The sequence below is a fragment of the Monodelphis domestica genome, chromosome 1 (genome assembly GCF_027887165.1).
Source record: "Monodelphis domestica isolate mMonDom1 chromosome 1, mMonDom1.pri, whole genome shotgun sequence".
NCBI classification, from domain to species: domain Eukaryota; kingdom Metazoa; phylum Chordata; class Mammalia; order Didelphimorphia; family Didelphidae; genus Monodelphis; species Monodelphis domestica.
In genome coordinates, this window is record NC_077227.1 from 610,832,175 (window position 1) to 610,852,120 (window position 19,946).

General features: G+C 35.6%; 1 protein-coding gene across 5 annotated transcripts in view; it reads left to right on the top strand.

The window, feature by feature from the left end:
- RALGAPA2 (Ral GTPase activating protein catalytic subunit alpha 2) overlaps window positions 1-19,946 on the top strand; it is a 544,635-nt gene that overhangs the window by 82,271 nt on the left and 442,418 nt on the right. For 4 of the 5 annotated variants that reach the window (XM_007476631.3, XM_056813837.1, XM_007476632.3 and 1 more), the window contains exons 2-3: window positions 4,419-4,529; window positions 8,059-8,111. In XM_007476631.3, the coding sequence (XP_007476693.2) occupies window positions 4,419-4,529; window positions 8,059-8,111 (164 nt within the window). Of the gene's footprint in view, window positions 1-4,418; window positions 4,530-8,058; window positions 8,112-19,946 lie in introns of those variants that run through there. The other variant, XM_056813838.1, reaches the window with a different exon arrangement.

Consider the following 19,946-nt stretch of genomic DNA (forward strand, 5'->3'; position numbering starts at 1 on the left):
TAACTAGATTAAGCAGATTGAGTTTATTTACCCTGGGGTAAGTCTGAATGTTTCTATCCTCTGAGGTATTTTTTGGTTGGTGTTGCCCTAGACCTTGGATCCAGGTGTTACTTATGCCCAGGTTCTCTGGCTTATGCCATGGGGCTGTCTTCAATGCTGCCTCAGAGGCTTGAGAGTACCCAGCATGCTATGGATCTCTGGACCTCACCCCAGGGTTTGGTCCTTTATGTGGTGAGACTAAGGTGCTATTTTGTGTGTGTGCTTTTTTTTAAACCCATACCTTCCTCCTTAGAATCAATACTATTTATTGATTCCAAGGCAGAAGAGCAGTAAAGGCTAGACAATGGGGATTAAGTGACTTGTCCAGGGTCACATAGCTAGGAAGTGTCTGAGGCCAATGAGGTGCTGTTTTGTTGGTGTAGTCCCCACTTGGGATCCTGGCATTGCCTAGGGGGGTTGGTTGGCCTGCATTTTTTCTTGTACAGTTTTGTTTCTGGATCCCCTCTTTATTCTGGAAATCCACTCTCTCTGACTACCTTTCACATTGTATTCAATAGGAGAGACTCCCTCACTCTTGTTTTGATTCCTGTTCTTTTGAGGTACTTTAAGAAAAAACTGGTTTGGAAGGATATTCAGAGTGTTACTACTCCACCACCATCTTAGCTCCCTAGGATAGATAAACTTGAGTTACCAGCATAGAGATGGCAATTAAATCTAATTTTTAATAAGTAGATAACGCCTAGTATTTGCCATTTTAATAAATTTTTGAGAAATATACTTTCTTTAAGTAAATGTTGTGAAAGGGAATTTTTTTTTATCTTAACTTGATCAAGTACTTGAAATGCTCCACCCTTTTAATCAGTCAGGGTCTTGTGAATCCTTTTTGATAAGAGTTCAAATTCTCAGAGGACAGAGGTGGATTCCACAGACACTACCCCCTAGGCAATGCTAGGCAAATTGAGAAATATTAAATATCTACTTCAAACCATAATGTAATAAGAATTGTATTATAATAATAATAAGGTACTGTGGAAACACAAAGTAAAAATTAATTAAATACTAAAATAACTTAAAGAATGAGTGGCTTAAAGAACAAATTCTAGAAATAACAAATAATTTCATTAAAGAGAATGTTAATGATGAGACAGTGTACCAAAACCTATGGGTTACAGCAAAAGTAGTAATTAGAGGAAATTTTATATCTCTGAATGCTTATATTCATAAAATAGAAAAAGAACAGATCAAATGAATTGGGAATGAATTTTTTAAAAAACTAGAAAAAGAACACATGAAAAATCTCCATCTAAATACCAAACTAGAATCCTAAAAATTTAAAAAAAGATCAGTAAAATTGAATGTAAGAAAATTATTGAATTAATAAATAAATCTAAGATTTTACTTTATGAAAAAATCAATAAAATAAACTATGGTTAGTATGGTTTTAAAAAAAGAAGAAAACAAATCACTAACATGAAAGATGAAAGGGTGAATATACCATAAATGAAGATGAAATTAAATCAGTTGTTAGGATTTATTTTAATAAATTATATGACATGTTTCACAGTGTAAGTGAAATAGAAGCATATTTATAAAAATATTAGCTCTCTAAAATATCAGAGAATATATCTAACAACCCTATTAGAATAGAATATTTAAATAACCCTATTTTAGGGAAAAAAATCAAGTAGGTCATAAATGAACTTCCAAAAAAAAAAAAAGCATCAGGATTAGATGGATTCACAAGTAAATTCTAACTAACATTTAAAGATCAACTGATTCTGATAGTAAAGAAATTATTTTAAATAATAGCTAATGAAGAAGTTTTACCAAACTGTTTTTGTGAAACAAATTTCATGCTAATACCTAAACCAGGAAGAGCAAAATGAAGAAAATTACAGATCATTTTCATTAATGAATATGGATACCAAAAAACTTAAATAAAATACTAGTTAGTTGACTACTACAATTTATCACAAAGATTGTACATTGTGACCAAACAGGATTTATATTAGGAATGCAAGGATGGTTTAATATGAAGAAAATCATCAAAATAATGAAATATATTAATAAAAGTAATAAAAATCATATTATTATATAAGTAGATACAGAAAAAGCTGTTGATAAAATTCAACATCCATTTCCACTAAAAACACTGGAAAGAATGGGTATAAATGGAATTTTTTTCTTAAAATGATACAAAGCCTCTATCTAAAACCATCAGTATGCATTATTTGTGATGGGGATTATATGTAATGGGGCTAAAAAAAAGCTTTCTTTCAGATCAGGAATGAAACAAGGATGCCCATTATCACCAATATTGTTTAACATAGTATTAGAAATGCTAGCAATAGCAATATGAGAAGAAAAAGAAATTGAAGGAATCAGAATGGGCAAAGGGATGATAAAACAATTTCTTTTTGCAGATGGTATGAAGGTTTATGTGGATAATCCTAGATATTTAACTAAAAATTATTTGAAATTATCAGTAATTTTATTAAAGTAGTTAGATATAAAAGAAACCCACAGAAATCATCAGCATTTTATTATATTACTAATAGAGTTCTACAAGAAGAGATAGAGATACTCCATTTAAAATAATGACAAATAGAGTAAAATCTATGGGACTGCCAAAACAAACCCAGGCACTACACAAACATAAATAGAAATAACTTTTTATACAAATAAAGTCATATATAAATAATTGGAGATATATCATTTGTTCATGAATGGGCAAAGCCAATATAATTAAAATGACAGTCCTTCTAAAACTAATCTACTTATTCAATGCCATCCCAATTAAATTACCAATAGATTATACTATTGACCTAGAAAAAAATAAAAACAAAATTCATTTGGAAGAATAAAAGATCAAGACTATTAAAAGACTTAATAAAAAAAATTGTCAAGGAAGGAAATCTATCGGTATCAGACTTTAAACTATTTTAAAGCAGTAATTATCAAATTTATCCAGTACTGATTAAGAATTTGAAAAGTATATCAGTGGTGGATGCCCATCAATTGAGGAATTGCTAGGCAAATTGTAGTTTATGATTGTAATGGAATACTACTGTGCCTTAAATGATGAGAAGGCAATCTTTTTTAAACTTGGAAAGAAGTACATGAAATGAAGAGTAAAGTAACCAGAGCCAAGAGAACATCATATATATTTGTTGTAGTATATTGCATGTATATACTTAGTACTATGGTGGATGAAATTGTGCATTATTCCCCAATTTACATTGATTAGTATTAGTAATCAAAGATGGGCAACTTCCTATAGAAAATTAGTGAAAGTTAGGTGCCCCTTACTAGGGAGATATTAATTTCTCCTTATAAAGAATAGAGAAAACACTTTCCCTAAGCAGCTTCATGTACTCCCTTTTCTTTCAAAATGGTGACTAAGAGATATCCTCTCCCTCTCTTTCTGGAAGAAGTTTGGGTGTCCTAACTCCTATGAGAGAAATCTCAAAACTTACAAATTACAACCTTGTCTACATATAGCCTAAATGTTGCTACCCAAGAAATATTGTAACAAAATTTGACTCAACTGAGAAATTGCAAACCTAAGGAATATTCCTTCCTATATGCATGAAAGTGTTAGAGAATAGAGGATAGGATAAGATAAAGAAATATAACATTTTATGTAACATTCAGAAGCGCTAGAAAAGGTTAAGGAGAATAAAGGAAGAAGGATGGAGGATGAGAAATGATTAAGGAGGAAAGAAGATAGAACAAGATAAAGAAATATAACTTACAGATGATGGGAAGGAGGAGATAGCATTGTATTGGAACCCTATAAATTCTGAGTAAATTTGAAAATAAATGTCCACTGCTTCTAAGAGTTCTCTCCAGACAGTGGTCCACTCTTTCTCTCCCTCACTCTATGCCCCCTCACTCCCCTCCTCTCCCCCAGGAAGACACTGATTCTGAGAGGTCTCTCCAGACAGTGCTTCCTTACTCCATGTTCCCTCTTTTCTTCCCCACCCCAAACCCTGAATAAAGCCACATGAGCTCTGCGTGCATCTTAGCAAGTCTCTTGTCTGCTATTAGAGTGGTACTGGGTGTATGAGCCTCCCCATAATTCCATTCCACACAATACTATAGCATAGTGCACATACAATAAAATATATTTGTGTAGCTATATTCAGGCAATTATGGGTTAGCATAATGTGAGGTAACAGAGGACTCAACTGTAATTTGAAATTATATGTAACATTTTCCATTGTGCCTTGATGACTATTCTTTTTCATTAATTTAAATTTTACATTTAAGAATGAAAGCATAACAAAACATGTTCATTTACCTTCTTTACTCTACAAAAAGTACTTTGGATTTTTCTACATATTTTATAAAAATAAGCTTATGGATTTTCATAATTATATATGACCTTGTAAATTAAAACATTTTTCTTTTTTTAGATATTGTAGATACGAGTGAACTGAAGCATTTTTTTGAGACCAACTATTCTCAGATATATTTCATCTTCTATGAAAATTTCATAACACTGGAAAATAGTTTAAAATTAAAAGGTAAGCTTATTTTTTTCTATCAAATTATGTCATGGTATTAAAATCTACTCAGTTGTAGTGAGTATTTTTCATCAAATGTTAAAAAACAACATTTAGCCATTGTTTTAGTCTCATGCCTTCCTAAGCATTTTTCGAAATCTGATTGAAAAAAGAATAATAGCTGTGGCCCTTATATTTTATCTCTTCGTTTCTTTTGCTTGTTTTATAAAGTAGGTATTAATAAATAGTGAAATAGCTAAAGGATAGATAGCCAGAGAAAATGGGTGGAAAATGAGTTGTGTGATATTGAAATCACTTTTAAAGACTGATATATATTAATTTAAGGTCTCCAAGAAATACACTTATGTAATTCCTAAATAAAACACTCAAGTCAGCTGCCAAATTTTTATGGTGTTTTCATTACAACAGGAGGAAGAAAGTATTAGAGGGAGGGAAGAAGAAGGAGTAGAGGGAGAGGGAGAGGGAGAGGGAGAGGTCTGGCTTCCTCTGATACCAGTTAGAAATTCTAAAAGTTCTAAACCCCAGGGAGAGAAGGAAAAGGGAGAGAAGGAAAGAAGTTTAACTCAGAACCACTCTGGCTCAGGCAGAGCCAAAGCAGGCGTTAAGGCCTTGGATAGCCAAGGCAGGGAAAGGGATTAGTCTTTATCACTCACATGACCAATCTGAAGGAAAGCAGTCCGCGGGGCTCCTGCAACCCCAAGCACCAGCCGCGAACTGAACTCTAGCCCTCCTCACAGGAAGTCCCGAGAACTCCAGAGGCTGTTCTGTACCTCACTTCCTGCATCTCACATGTGCCAATGGTGGCTCTAGCTTGGCCTAGGACCGCTCAGAGGTCTGTTCTTTTTTTGCACATGTCTGTTGAAGGCCATATTCTCAAATAATTAAATCTTGAGTTTGCTGCAGCCCTTCCTAATCTTGTTACACTGAGTAGGGTGGAAAATGTAGTTTCCAAGACCTGATTCTGTTATTCCAAGTATCTCTATTGTTATTGATCAGGAAATAGCTAAAATCCGATCTTCTAAAGAATGATCTGAATAGGGCGGAGTAGTTTTGAAATTCACAGTGTAAGGACCACACTAAATATTGGTCCTGAATAATCATTCAGAATTAGAATTTAAAGCTGGATAAAATTTTAGTCATTGTTTTAATTTAACCCCTTTATTCTAGGCATAGGGAAACTGTAGTCTTCAGAAGTTAAATATTGACATATTTTCCCTAAGGTATATATGATAGGCCTGTTATCCAGGTCTCTACTCCTGGGTGTGTGTGTGTGTGTATGTGTCTTAAGGATTGTAGTTGTAAGACTCCCAGTTAGGTGACAGTATATAGAATATAGCACTTGGCTTTGAGTCACAAAGACTCATCTTTCTGAGTTCAAATAAAGTCTTAGACCTGTACTATTTTGTTACTTGACCCTATTTGCCTCAGTGCCTCATCTGTAAATCTACTGGAGAAGGAAATGGGAAACCATTCTAATATCTCTGACAAGAAAAACCAAAAATGGGGTCACAAAGATTTGGTCATAACTAGAACAACTGAACAGCTACCAAGTCTTAAGACAAATAGGCTGTATATGAGTACAACTGTTCAACAAAGAGTGGATTCTGTTAATGATAGAATTCTGTGATTTCATTTATAGATAACTTTGTTATTACCAGTAACTGCCACTAAATTCTTATTCTCAAGCTTCATTTTTATGTGAAAGTATTTCAGAATTCTGAAGAACCCAGGCTTTGTTTGGCACTGGAGTGCAAAGTAGTGTGGTGCAAATAATCTTGAATGGCTTTTAGTATAGGGCCATTGTTGGGCATTTTGCCTTTCTGAGCATTTGAACATAAACCACCTCCCCACTTAGTTTAAAGAGTTGGCTGGATATTTTTTTTCCTCACATCAGTACATGAATAAGCTATACTATTTTGGAGGAGGAAATGATAATCCTCAGTAGAGTGTGTACTCACACTAAGATGTCCTTTAGGTATTGAATTAAATAATATGAATAATTATGTGTTCCATTCCATGAACATCTATTTTCATAAAAGTAAACATTGATTCCAGGTAACTTCCATAGGCAAGCCCACAAAGAATTCTATTTTTAATTTGTCAGGTTTGTGTTCATTGGGCTTAGTAGTGAATTGTACTATGGGAATAACATTTAATAATGTAAAATATGCACAATTTCTTGCATAAAATAACATCCTGGGCTATACACTAATCACTTGTTTTTTTTCTAGTTTTTTAGATTGTAAGCATTTTGAGATTTCATTTAGCAATAGGTATAGATGTAGTGTTTTATTAAAATACTTAAATATATGTATTATGTAAATGCATTATGTAAATACGTAAATTGATACAGATACTTCAGATTTTTTAATTATCCAGTTTTCATCTAGCTTCTCAGACTTCATCTTCTGATTCGATAGAAATGTGGATAAGGAAAGTACAATGTGATTTTGGCCCCAAATAACAATAATTAAAGTTATATATCAAGGGTTCTTGATCTTTTGTGTGACATGTTATATCCCTTTGGGAATTTGGTGGAACTTTATTAGAATAATGTTTTTTTTAATTCATAAAAGAAAATACAAAGAACGGAAACTATAACTTGTAGTTATCAAAATAAATGTTCCCCAAAGCAGTATATAGACCATATGTTAAGAACTCTTGCTCTTCATAAATGAAACCTATTTTTTAAAAACCCTTCCCTTCCCTCTTAGAATCAATACTGTGTATTGGTTTCAAGGCAGAAGAGCAATAAGGGCTAAGCAATGGGTATTAAGTGACTTGTCCAGAGTTACACATCTAGGAAATGTCTGAGGTCAGATCTGAACCTAGAATCTCCTATCTCTAAGCCTCTTTCTCATTCCTTTGAGCCACATAGCTACCTCCCAAAACATAGTCTCGAAAGGGTGACTGTTTTTCTTCTTTGTAAAATATATAATTGCTCTCTAATCTGGATATGAAATAGGATCAATAAAAGAAATTTGTGATTTTGAACTTTCTCATTTTGTAAAGTCAGTTACTTTAAAAAATGAGAAAATGTAAAACGGAGAATCCTCTTATATTTTGAATAAAAGGAAATTTTTCTCATAATTTAGAAATCAGTAACTGAAGAATAAATGCTGTCAGTCTTTATTTTTAAATAACTTTCTACTTATGAGAAAGAACTCTATCCACATCCAGAGAAAGAACACAGTAGTAGGAGTAGAAACACAGGAGAAAAACATTTGCTTGCTCTCGTGGTTCATTGGGGAAAGGATTGGGAATGTAGACTCTAAACAATCACTGTATTGCAAATTAATAATATGGAAATAGGTCTTAAAGAATGATACGTGTAACACACAGTGGAATTGCTCGTTGGCTATGGGAGGGGAAAAGGATGAGGGGAGAGAAAGAACATGAATCATGTAACCATGGAAACATATTCTCAATTCATTGATAAAATAAATAATTAAAAAAAATAAAATGACTCCACAAGGTTTTAAGAATTGGCACAATAGCACTATTTTTTTTTTTTGTGTGTGTGTTCCAGGAAATAATAAGTCACAAAGGGAGGAACTGGACTCTATCCTCTTTCTTTTTGAAGTAAGTGTTTTTTTTTCTTTGCATTCTCAATTTTTAACATACTTACCTGAAATTAGAATTTTTTTCCTAGCCCTTTTATTCTAACTATGGACAGTGATAGTTAAATAGCAACATATTATTTGTATGTAAAACAGAAAAGAAACTTAGTCCCATAAACATGTTTACTGATAATTACTTTAAAATTTCCTCATTGTCTTCTTATTATAGTTACCATTTCTTTATTTTAGTACATTTACTTAGATTTCAGTGGAAATATGTAAAATAAAATTAAAACACTTAAACATTTCAAATGAAGTTTTTCTTCCAGTTTTTTATATTAAAATAGCCCTTAATTAGTAGGAGTCCTCTAATACTCTATTAAGATGTGTTAAATCTTTGAAAGTTTATACTTAAGATGAGAATGATGGTTAAGTACATTTATATAGGCATTAAATCCATTTTTGCCTTGACAAGTAAATATATCTTTAAGGTATTTGACTTAAGTTTTTTCAAAGTCATAATGTTCATTATTGATGTGTAATTAATACTACCAGATGGTAACAGCAGTATAACTTGAAAGCCTTGTTGGTTGTTTTTAAAAACCCTTACTTTCTATTTTAGGATTAATACTTTGTTTTGGTTCCAAGGGAGAAGAGTGGTAAGGGCTAGTCAGTGGGAGAGACAGCTAGGAAGTGTCCGAGGCTAGAGTTGAAGCCAGAACCTCATGCCTCTATCCCTGGCTCTCATTCCACTGAGCCACCTATCAAAAAAAAAGCCTTGTTGGCTTTTTTTTACACTAAAATGCCTTAATATTGATATTTTGACAACAAAAATATATGTATTTAAAGAAATTTAGTTTAAGTGAAGTATTAGTAAAAAGTTAGACATATATAGTAGCCTAAAAAGTTAGCCATATATATTAGCCTAAAAAGTTCTTACTTTTGAGATTAACATGACTACTCGTTGTTACTAAAAGCAGTTGATTGGAATAGAATTAAAAGAGTAGGGAAGATAAATTTTCTATGCGGTGGAATATATATGGAGAGCTTTAGATTTCTATATGCAGTTGTTCTTCATGCTTTTCCCTAATAGTTAAGACACAAAATCACAAGAAGTAAGATTTGGAAGGGACTTGTGGTAGAGACTTTAAGAGAGAGAAGTTTTGCAGGAGAAGCCAAGATGCAAGAACCAAGCCTGGGGGCCTGTCTGCAAAATCAAGGAGAAGGTTACAAATGAAATGTTCCCAGGAGGAGAGGCAGTTGAAGCTGGCTAAAGGACCCTTGGGGGACTGGCTTGGCTTTGGGCTCTGACCAAAGGAGGAACTGATTCTGTCTCTCTCTGGGAGTTGGAGCTGGCCAGGGAGAGAAATGGGGACTTTGGGACTCACTCTCTCGGAGGTTACTGAACTGAGGAGACTTTGGCTTTGGGCTCTCTGACCAAAGGAGGAACTGATTCTGTCTCTCTCTCTGGGGGTTGACTGACCAGGAGACTTTGGCTCTCTGGATTTTTCTGACTAAGCCTGGCTGTAGGGGGAAGAAGCTGAACTGATCCTTGTAGTTTCTGTCCCAGGCTGAAAGACCCTTGAGGGGGGCAGGGCTTCTCAAATTAGGCTGAGAGACCTTGGTGGTTTTGTGAAGAAGAAAGATTTTAACTGTTGTCCTCCATCTCTCTAACTGCCCCTCTGAGTCACAATTGTGACAAGACTGACTATTTCCATAACCCTCATAAATTCTCCTTATAGATTAGGGACGCCCCTATCCCCTTCACCTCAATTCCCATCCTGTTTGTTTCCAATAAACCTCCTTACTTAAGAAAGAGAACAAGAGCAGTTTCTCTAAACTTCACAGTCACCTTTAAGTTACATAGAAAGGAGACTGACTGACAAAGGGGAGGGGAAGGGAGGCAGGTGGGAGAGGGTGGAAAGGGAGGGAGTGAAGGGAGGAGAAGGTTAGGGAATATATTGATCTATCAGTCCTGAACTGAACTCAATCCTTGAATCCAGTTGCACTCCGAACGGAATTCAATTCCCTGAACTTACTTTTTAGCCTCCTGTTAAAGAAATTTTCTCTTATGTCACCTCCCCTAAATTTTTACGTTTACCAATCACAGTAGATGCTTTTTCCAGGACTGCCCATTCTTTAGTTCTCACCTTCTCTGGTTAGATTATATCTTCTGAGTACTTCAAACTTCTTTGTTAAGCTTACCTTTTGTGAGTTACTTGACCTTTTTGTGATTTATTTAACCTTTATACATACTTAACACCTTTTTGTATTAGATCTAAAAATAGATAGCTTAAGTTTTAGCTTTACTATAAGGTATGAATTAAGTACCTTCATTATTCAATCAGGAGTTTACAACTTTTATCTTCCCCTAAAGTATGTCTAATTAGGGTGGAGTAATTTTAAAATTCACAGATCATAAGCAGACCCCAGAGCATTCCCCTGTGGCAGCATCCCTCTATCTCAAGCAGCATCTCTATCTCTTTAGTACTTCTCTCTCCACCATTGTAACTAGGCAGCCCTCAGGGTGTCCCCTAGTAGCAGCCCCTAATCCCAAGCCAGAGTATATACCAATTAACCACAACAGAAATAGTCACACGGATTATCATTTTTCTATTACAGACTTTAGATGCCATCTTAGAGCATTTCCTTAATCTAGGTTTCATATACCCTTTATATTTCTGGGTATCTAAAAGATTAGATGGGGGGAAAATTATATCTTTATTTTCCCTAAACTCTAAGTGAAATTTCCAATTATTTATAAATATTATTCTGAAAAGAGGTCCATACTGTTCATCAGACTGCTAAATAGATCTATACAACCCAGAAAGAGGTTGAGCCTCCCCTCAGTGACAAAGTAGATAGACTACATAGGCTGGAGTCAGGGAGACCTGAGTTCAAATCCATCCTCAGCTTCTTACTAGCTGTGTGGCCCTGGTCAAGTCATTTAACCTCTGTTTATCTTAATCCATTGGAGTAGGAAATAGCAAACTTTCTGGTGTCTTTGCCAAGAAAACCTCATGTCCACTATTGGTGTGCTGTGGTTCCATGAGATCAGGAAGATCTAGATATGCCTGACTTAATAACAACAACAACAACAACGTGCAACCTCCCCCTAATGCCAAAATGAGATCCCCCCCCCCCCCATACACACACACACACATCACAACAAACTCTTAAGTTGTTGAGAATAGGTTAACAGAGCTTGGATTTTTAGAAATCATATCAATAATTTTAAAGTAAATAAAACAAGGAGACAAAAAGGTAGTTGTGGTTCCTAAATGGAAGAATTGATTCTTTTTTGGGGGGAAAAGAGCCATTCATTAAAAAGCAACAAGGAATATAACTTAATGGAATATTTGTTTATTTCATATTGTAATGTGTATGATTTAAATTAAATCAATAACTCCAAGTTCTTATTTTTCATTTTCTCTCTCTCTCTCTCTCTCTCTCTCTCTCTCTCTCTCTATCAAACCATCTCCCCACACACCTGTGTGTTCTTGTAGTGCCATGGGAAAGGTCCAGTCTCACTAGTGACTACTCCAGGGGTTCCTAACAGGTGGAGAATGGTTAGTCAAGAAAATAACAAAATGGAAGATAGCTGTATATCTTTTTTTGGCACACAGATATATTACCTATTACACATGTCTAAACAGAGATAAGTGGAAAAGTGACACATTAACTTTTAATAAATCACTTGATTAACATTCTATATTCTTGTATTGTGATTATAGATTCTTGGCAGAATAAAGGTTTCACACAAGATAAATGATGTCGTCACAGGTGACTTAATTTTCTCATTACCTTGTGAGGAGATTGAAGTTACAATCAAGGAAATTTACTTATTACTTTTAATAAAAAGAAATAATCAATCAGAAATGCTGAAAAACAATTTAGCAATCATATCATTGAGGTTGAGAGGTAATAGGAACACAATTCAGATTTAATATCAGTATTTACTAGGGAGTTTCTCAAGGGGAAGAATCAGGTCACTGAAGCATGATAAATCTTGGTGTACTTGCACATTTTGTATGGGCCTTTATGATTGATTTGTATGCTGGCTTCATGGGAATAAGTTTCTGTGAGTGGGAAAGTTCTGGGTTTGGCTTGTAGCTATGGTTTTGCTGGGAATTATGTATCTAAGTAAAAGTTAACCCATGGTAGTCTTTTGGGTTTGGGTTTGAGGGTCTGATGTTTTGGTGATGTTTTAGAGAAATAAAGTAGAGGTATTTTGCTCTTGTATTATTCCTTCTGAGGTTAGGGGGAATAGCAATCATGTCAATTCCATAGGTAACAGATGTTAATGAGAGAGGTCATGCAAGGGGGGGACTAAGTGGGCAATCACATCTTGCCAAGGGGCCATTCGGTGGCCTCCTTTGCTACCATGAGTGACCTTGTCAAGACATTGTGGCCTGATGGCTCCCAGCATCATAGTTTTTGCATGCAAATGGGATTCTGGGTAGACAAGCCTTGGGGAGTAAATCCTATCTACAAAATCCCTCTGTGATTCCATTGGGAGATGAGCATACTGAAATCTCCCTGATTTACATGCCTAGTCTCCCCAATGAATCATTTCACATAACCAGTGTATATCTTTAAAGATTTCTTACTAAAGGTGCATATAATATTTCACTTTCTAAGGGGAAATTACAAAAATTTGGAGATAAGAGGGAAATAAAAGAGGAGAACAAAAACAATCATTGCTAGGCTCATTGACATAAAGCCAATTAGTGGACAATCCCCTTTGGCATAAAAGTTCACATTTAAAATGAATGCCTTCAACCCTCCACAGTTCAATTCATTAAATCCCTAAGTTCATTCTGGATCTTTTGATGTAGTGTGTGGTTTCTGCAGGCTTCCCCATGGCACCTTCTCCAAACAGTTTACTTTCTCATTTCAGGGAGTAGGTGAGCTTCTTTTGCTGAAATTACTCTCAAACATAAAAAAAAAAATTAAATCTTGGATTTAATGAAAATATACAGTCCCCCTTCAGGAGGGTGTTGACCAACACCGGGATCAACACAGGATACATGCCTGAATTACAGGGTATATAAATCAATTGTCAAAAGAAAATTAAAAAACAAAAACAAAAAAAACCCACCACCAACAAAATCTATGTATATAAAATTCTTAGGAAGCAAGAATAAGCCCATAACAGGCCCTTGAATCAGGGCCTAATTAAAGTGATATTTGTCCCACAAGCTTGTGGGACAATTTCAGCAATTATGCACTTACTCAATTATCAGCCAGGACTGCAGAAAATTTCCATACTATGAAAGAGAGAAAAGGGACTAGATTTTGAAATAAAAGGGAAGTATCATTTCCTGTTCTGATTTTGCCTTCACTCTTAGGTAGAGTGGAGCCAAAATGACAGCCAAACTGAGGTACTTATTGGAAATCTGGCAGGAGGGAATCCTGAGTCTCATGTTGTCAAACAACTGCTTCCTTAAACCCTAAAAACAAGTTCTCTGTCTTGGCACAGATTCTCGTCAATCCCACCCGGGATTGGTTGGTCTCCTTGACCTTGTGCCTTTTGGCACTGTACAATGACTCTTTTGTGGTCCCTTCTTTTTGAAATCAGCCACAATTATTAGTCAAAGTCCTATGATATTTAACATTAATGGCAGATTTCTATAGTCTAAAGCTTTTGAGTATGCACTGATATTAGGGTTAATGGATATTTTAAACTTAATTTAATGCAAAATCAAAAAACCATAATACTAGTTACCTGTACTTCAAGCACAAAAAATAAGCGAAGAAAGAAAATTCAAATATTCTATTGCACGTTAAGGGGAAAATGATCATAAAATTTTAAAAAATCAAAAACTTATAATTCACATTCCATGACAATATGTCAGCCAAGCAAAGGTACAATACCAAGGTTTTTCACTCAAATATGATATCTATTCCCTTTTAACTTGGCCATGATCCACAGTGTGAGTGTACATAATTTTTTTTTTTACCAGGTAACAGATTTAAAAAATTTTTTTAGTCCAACAGCTAATGCACATTCTAAGAAGTACCAAAATTCCCCAAATCATAAGAGTTGATTAAATTTTTCAAAGGTTACTGATACAGGTTATAACTAGTTTGATGAAGTTCATTCATCATCATCTATGTGACAAGTAACAAAGACAAAAAGTAACAGAAGGCTGCAACATGTGACCTCGATGGATCTGGTAACAAACCCAGAATCCATAAGGACCTATGGCTATTCCATGGAAAGGTTTGTCCAATTAGACTATGGACTATTAAAATGGTATTTTCTCCAATCCAGGGAAAGAATGCTATAAAGACCATGTAACAGAACATATAGCTAATAGTCAAAACACAGTAACTGAAAGTGACATAGTGTGATGGAATATTTTACATTAGGTCATTATGTGAACATAAAAACAAAATTAAATCTTAAACAATCAGGAAATACAATAAATGTGACAGGATATAAAAGGTACCTTCTTTACATGTGAGCAATGAATCCAAGAGTCCTTTTCTCCAATTTTGATAGCTGTTTGAGTGATTAACAGGACTTGGAACCAATTTTCCTGGGCAGTCTGAGTTCCTCCAGTGCACTGGAAGTTCTTTATATGCACATTGTCTCCTACATGTAGGTCATAGAGCAAGAAGTCTATAGGTCTGTATATATGAAGCAATAGAAATGTCTCCCCTTAGTAATGATGTGTATGCAGGAGAAAAAGACATAGCCTGTATAGGGGGATGTCCAAAAATCATCTCAAATAGTGAGATGTGCAGATCTTCCATGGGTCTGCTTTGAAGATAGAAGAGAGCCAGAGGGAGAATTTCAGGCCATTTTAAATGGGTCTCAGTGCACAATTTTCCAATCATAGTTTTAAGATCTCTATTTATTATCTCAACTTAGCTTGAGCTTTGGGGGTGATCCCCAAACAAGAATGTATCTGAGACAAAACTGAATCAGCAAAATGAGTTTCCCTGTCTGAATCAATACATACTGGAAGGCCAAAGCAAGAAATAATCTCTTTTAAGAATGCCTTGGCAACAAAGCTGCTATTTCTCAGGTGCTAGGAAATGCTTCTGGCCATTTGGTCTGCTGATCCACTCTGACCAGAAAAAATTTTATAAGGTCTAGCCTTTGGCATAGTGATAAATTAATTTGTAGTTGTTCAAAAGATGTGTAAGCCAGAGGATGCCCACCAAAAGCTTTGCCAGAAAAGGCATGCTGATTGTAAGCTTGACAGGTGGGGCAGGCTGCACACACTTTAGAGGCTATGATAATTATACCAGGGGCTATCCATACACTTTTAACAGAGTCTACAAAGCCCTGGGTACCAAAGTGACCATTTTTGTGAATGGATCGGCATATTTGATGAAAAAAATTTCTCCATATATCTGTTTAGCTTTAAACTTTTGTTTCCATTTTTCCACTTCTGTTCATTATAAGAAAGAGATAACTTTGAGTCTTTACTAGTTGCTAATATTAAAATTAATTCAGGTCTTTCTAAGGCATTGAGCTTTGCTGTAGTATCTGCCCAATGGTTTCCTCTAGAAATAGGATCATTTGCACCTGTATGGGAAGGGCAGTGAATCACAGCTAGGACTTCAGGGAGCTGGAGAACAGAAAGCATTTCTTTAATGATCTCTGCATTTGTGATACATTTTCCAACTGAGGTTACAAACCCCCTTTGGAGCTATAACATACCCACTGCATGACATATTATAAATGTATATCTAGAGTCTGTATAAATTGTTGCTTTCTTATCTTTTACAATTATTCAGGCATGTCTTAGAGCTATCAGTTGTGTACTTGGAGCACTTATATTTGAGGGCAGTTAAGCTGACCCCAGAGGGCCAACTTCTGTGAGCACAGCAGCTGGAGTGTAGCATATGCCATCCCTCATGAAAGAATAAGTGAATAAGATTAAGTCTGGGTTTTCTAAAGGAGTGTCTGGGAGATTATCTAGAGGCTTTTTAGCCATCGACACTAAAGATTCACAACTATGCAATGGTTCTCCTGAAAGTAGTAAATCAGGAAGCAAGGTTTCAGGATTAAGAACTGTACAGTGTTTCCAGGTAATATTTTCATTACCTAACAAGGTTACCTTGTATCTTGAGAGTTTTTGATCAGAAAATGTCTGTGTTCTATGTTTTAGCAAACAATGCTTTGACTTCATGTGGGCACATGGCTAATGGGAATCTGAAGACTAAATCTAACAAAACCGTGGCAGCTATGCCTCTAAGACCTGGTGGTGCTCCTGAAGTTACTGGGTCCAGCTAGGCTGAATAATAAGTAATTGGATGCTAAACAGGTTCCAAAGGTTGAGTTAAAACACCTGAAGCTACTCCTCTTTCTTCGTGTACATACAAAGTAAATGGATTTTTGTAATCTAGAATGCCTAGAGCAGGGGCAGACAGGATAGCCTGTTTTAATTTTGAAAGAACTGACAGGTGTTCTACCTCTAATTTAAATGATTCGGGGACTGGATTTTCTGTCAAAACTATAAAGGATTTAGTGATTTCCCCATAACACGTGGTCCCCTGCCTATTGTTGTGCCAGAAATGTTGTGGTGAAAAAAGGAGGATTGAAGAAAGGAAAGAAAAAGGAAGGCATCCAGGTCACCCCAGCCCCAGTAGTGAAATTAATTAAAGCAGAGCCTTTTAGAAGTAGACTAGAGTGCAGAACAAAATCAGGCTAGACTTCAGGGATATTTAACTGGGTTTATTTAGGGTTTAAAAAAAAAAGAAAGATTTGGGGTTAGCTAGAGAAAATTTGATCTCCAGCAGCTACACAGGGAACAAAGCTCTGGGGGCAAAAGTCACCAAAACCCATGTTTCTCTCTTCTTTTATACTTTCTCAGACACTTCCCACAAAAGATGTGGGAGGTATCTGAGGAAGTTGAGGTAGAGAGTCCTAGGAGATGTAGTCTCCCAGGTTTCATGACATTCCAAAACACAGTACAAAACACTGTTGCTCCTAAAATTGCTCTCAACTGTTTCTTAGTGTAGGGGGAAGTCAGTTTCTGAATATCTTCACTATGCTTAGGGGAAATGGCGTGGGCACCAGCAGTTAACATAAACCTTAAATATTCCACATTGAGGAGACATCACCAAATCTTTGCCTTAGAGATATTGTGGCCTCACTTATATAGCTCTAAAAGGAAATGTTTGCTGTCTTCCTGGCATGCTGTGGCATTTGGTGAGGCCAAGAGCAAATCAACTATGAATTATATCAAATATCTCTCCTGAAACATAATATTTTCTAAATCCTGTCTTAAAATCTGTGAGAACAATGTGGAACTTTCCACAAACTCTTGTGGTAACTGATACCATGTCCACTGGGAACTGTTGTAGGTGAAAGCAAATATATTCCTTGAATTTTCAGGAATAGGGATTGAGAAGAATGCTGAGCATCTACTACTGTAAAATATTTTGCTGTGCTGGGAATAGAGGTGATAATTTTGGCTGTGTTTGGAAAACAGGATGTCTCTTTATGACATGATTATTTACATCCCTTAAACATTGGACAAATCTATATACAGTTTTTCTGTCAGTGCCTAACTTTGACTTTTTTCTGGTCGAAAAATTATTTGCATGGAATTATTATTCCTTGCTCAATTAATGAATCTATCATTGGGGTAATTTCCTCAATTGCCTCTTTTGATAGAGGATACTGAGGAATGGAACCACCTATTGTCTTAATTTGAATAGGAACAGCTGATTTAAGTAGGCTGACATTGGAAGAAGATGTGGCCCAGAGAGACTTAGGTATATCAGCTGGGATTTTAAAAGTGGGAGGTTACTTCACCTCCTGACTGTCTGAAAGAAGTACAGGGAACAAATTTAAGGATTCCTCAGTCATTTCTAGTGTCATAGTGCCATCTGGAGAGCATGTTATTGTGGCTCTAAGCTTATATAAAAGACATCTCCCTAACAAATTTGTAGGGAGGTATGCATTAGAAGGTAAGAATGTTCTACTAATAGGGGTCCCACAGACACCACTCAAGGTGGGAAAGGTTCAGGACCTTTAGAGGTGGTCCCGATACCCCTACTACATTTAGAGAGCCAATACAATCACAATCAGGATCAGGATTACTCATCAATACAGATCTGGATGCTCCAGTGTCAGAGGCAATCATATATATGTTTCTAACCTTTAGGGTTACATGAGGTTCATCATTATGGGAGGAGGGAGAATTGACTTGGTGTTAAAACATCAGGGTCTGGGAAATCAAAGGTTTCACTCTCTGATTCTAGACCTTATTACCCCCTCCCCCCCATGCCTTCATAAAATTCCTTGGCTATTTCTCTGGGGTCCCCCAGGGGGATTTTTTACTCTGAGTATAGCATAGGTGAGCCCCATTTTCTGTATTTTGGTGTGAATTATCATTTGCCTCATTTGGATTATTATTCTTATAATTGTTATCATTTCTAAAATTGTTATTATATCTATTGGTCTGATTCCACTTCCTACAGATCATCATTACATGACCTATTTTTCCACAGAAGGAACACATTAATGGTTGATTTGTGGATTCTTCCAAAGGGGCTATGGCCATTCCTTGATTTGCTTTTTCTTTTTAATGTCCTTCTTTAAGTTTTTCATTTTTTCCTTATTGCCTCCACTAAATCATTGTTCTCTTCATCTTTGTTTTCATGGCTGTTAAAGACATAAACCACTACCTTTCTCAATTCCTCAAGATCCATAAGTTAGTCTTAAAATTTTCTTTGACTACTTTTAAACAATTTTTAACAAATTGTCTCCTTATTTGTCTAACATCCTTTTCTCTTGTTAGATCTAACTCTATCTATCTACTTTCCAACTCAATAAGTCTATCAATAAAGTGAGATTGTCCTCCTGCTTTTTTTTTTTTAATTTTAGAATTTTGTTCATGTGCCAGGCCTATCAGAACAGTCTCTCATTGCTTTTAGTAATGCCTCTCCAGCCAGACATATTTTTAAGTAGTTTTGTTCATTGTTGGGGTACCACTCTGGGTCTTCATGGGACCAGTGAATTGCTCTGCTCCCTTGGGACTGATTAATGAGAGAAACAATTTTATTTTTTTCTCTTTTGATTAAAATGTTTTGGAGTAAATTTTCCTCATCCGTCCATGTGGGACCATAAGTGCAGTAAATGCTCTCTAGCTTTTTAATAATTACAATAGCCTCATCTTCAAAAGGGTTTTTTTTTTTGCTTGAATTTCTCAGTATTTTGGGGGAAGTGTGAAGGGTGTGTGGTGACTTAAGGATACCACATCTCCATTTTTATTTAAAGTGAATACTTCCCTTAAAGGAAGTGGGCCTTTAACGGAATTATTTACAATTCCTGCCTCTTGACTTGATGTTTGGTTTGCAAGGGGAGTAGTTAAAGGTAGGGGGAGGAGCAGGTTAGCTGAGAGGCAGGTGTTGGTCTGGGGGTGGGGAGGCAGGGTAAAAGGAACTGTGTGGGGGAATGGGATAGGGGAGGGATAAGGGGGGATGGGTTAAGTGGATGAGGGAGGGGCTGGGATATGTCATAGATGATACTGATCTAGTTATTTGTTATTGATGTTAGATACCTGGTTACAGACTGGAGCTGTTATGGTCACTTGATGGTTGACAGTGTATAAAGTTGCTAGACACAGTATAATCCAGCACATATTTATTATTTTTGTTAGGAGAGGAAGCAAAAGGAAAAGTAGGTAAAGATAAAATAGGAAAACTCTTAATCTAAATCTAAGATTACTAAATATATCCCACCAATTAATCCTAAAGGATTTTCTTCTTATAAACCAAAGATCAACCTACTTCAAAACTGTTCTACCACTTTCTACCTAAAACTGAAATCTATCTATCCATCCTTATTCTAACATACAAACTTCAGTAGTATTAACCTTTTTAAAGA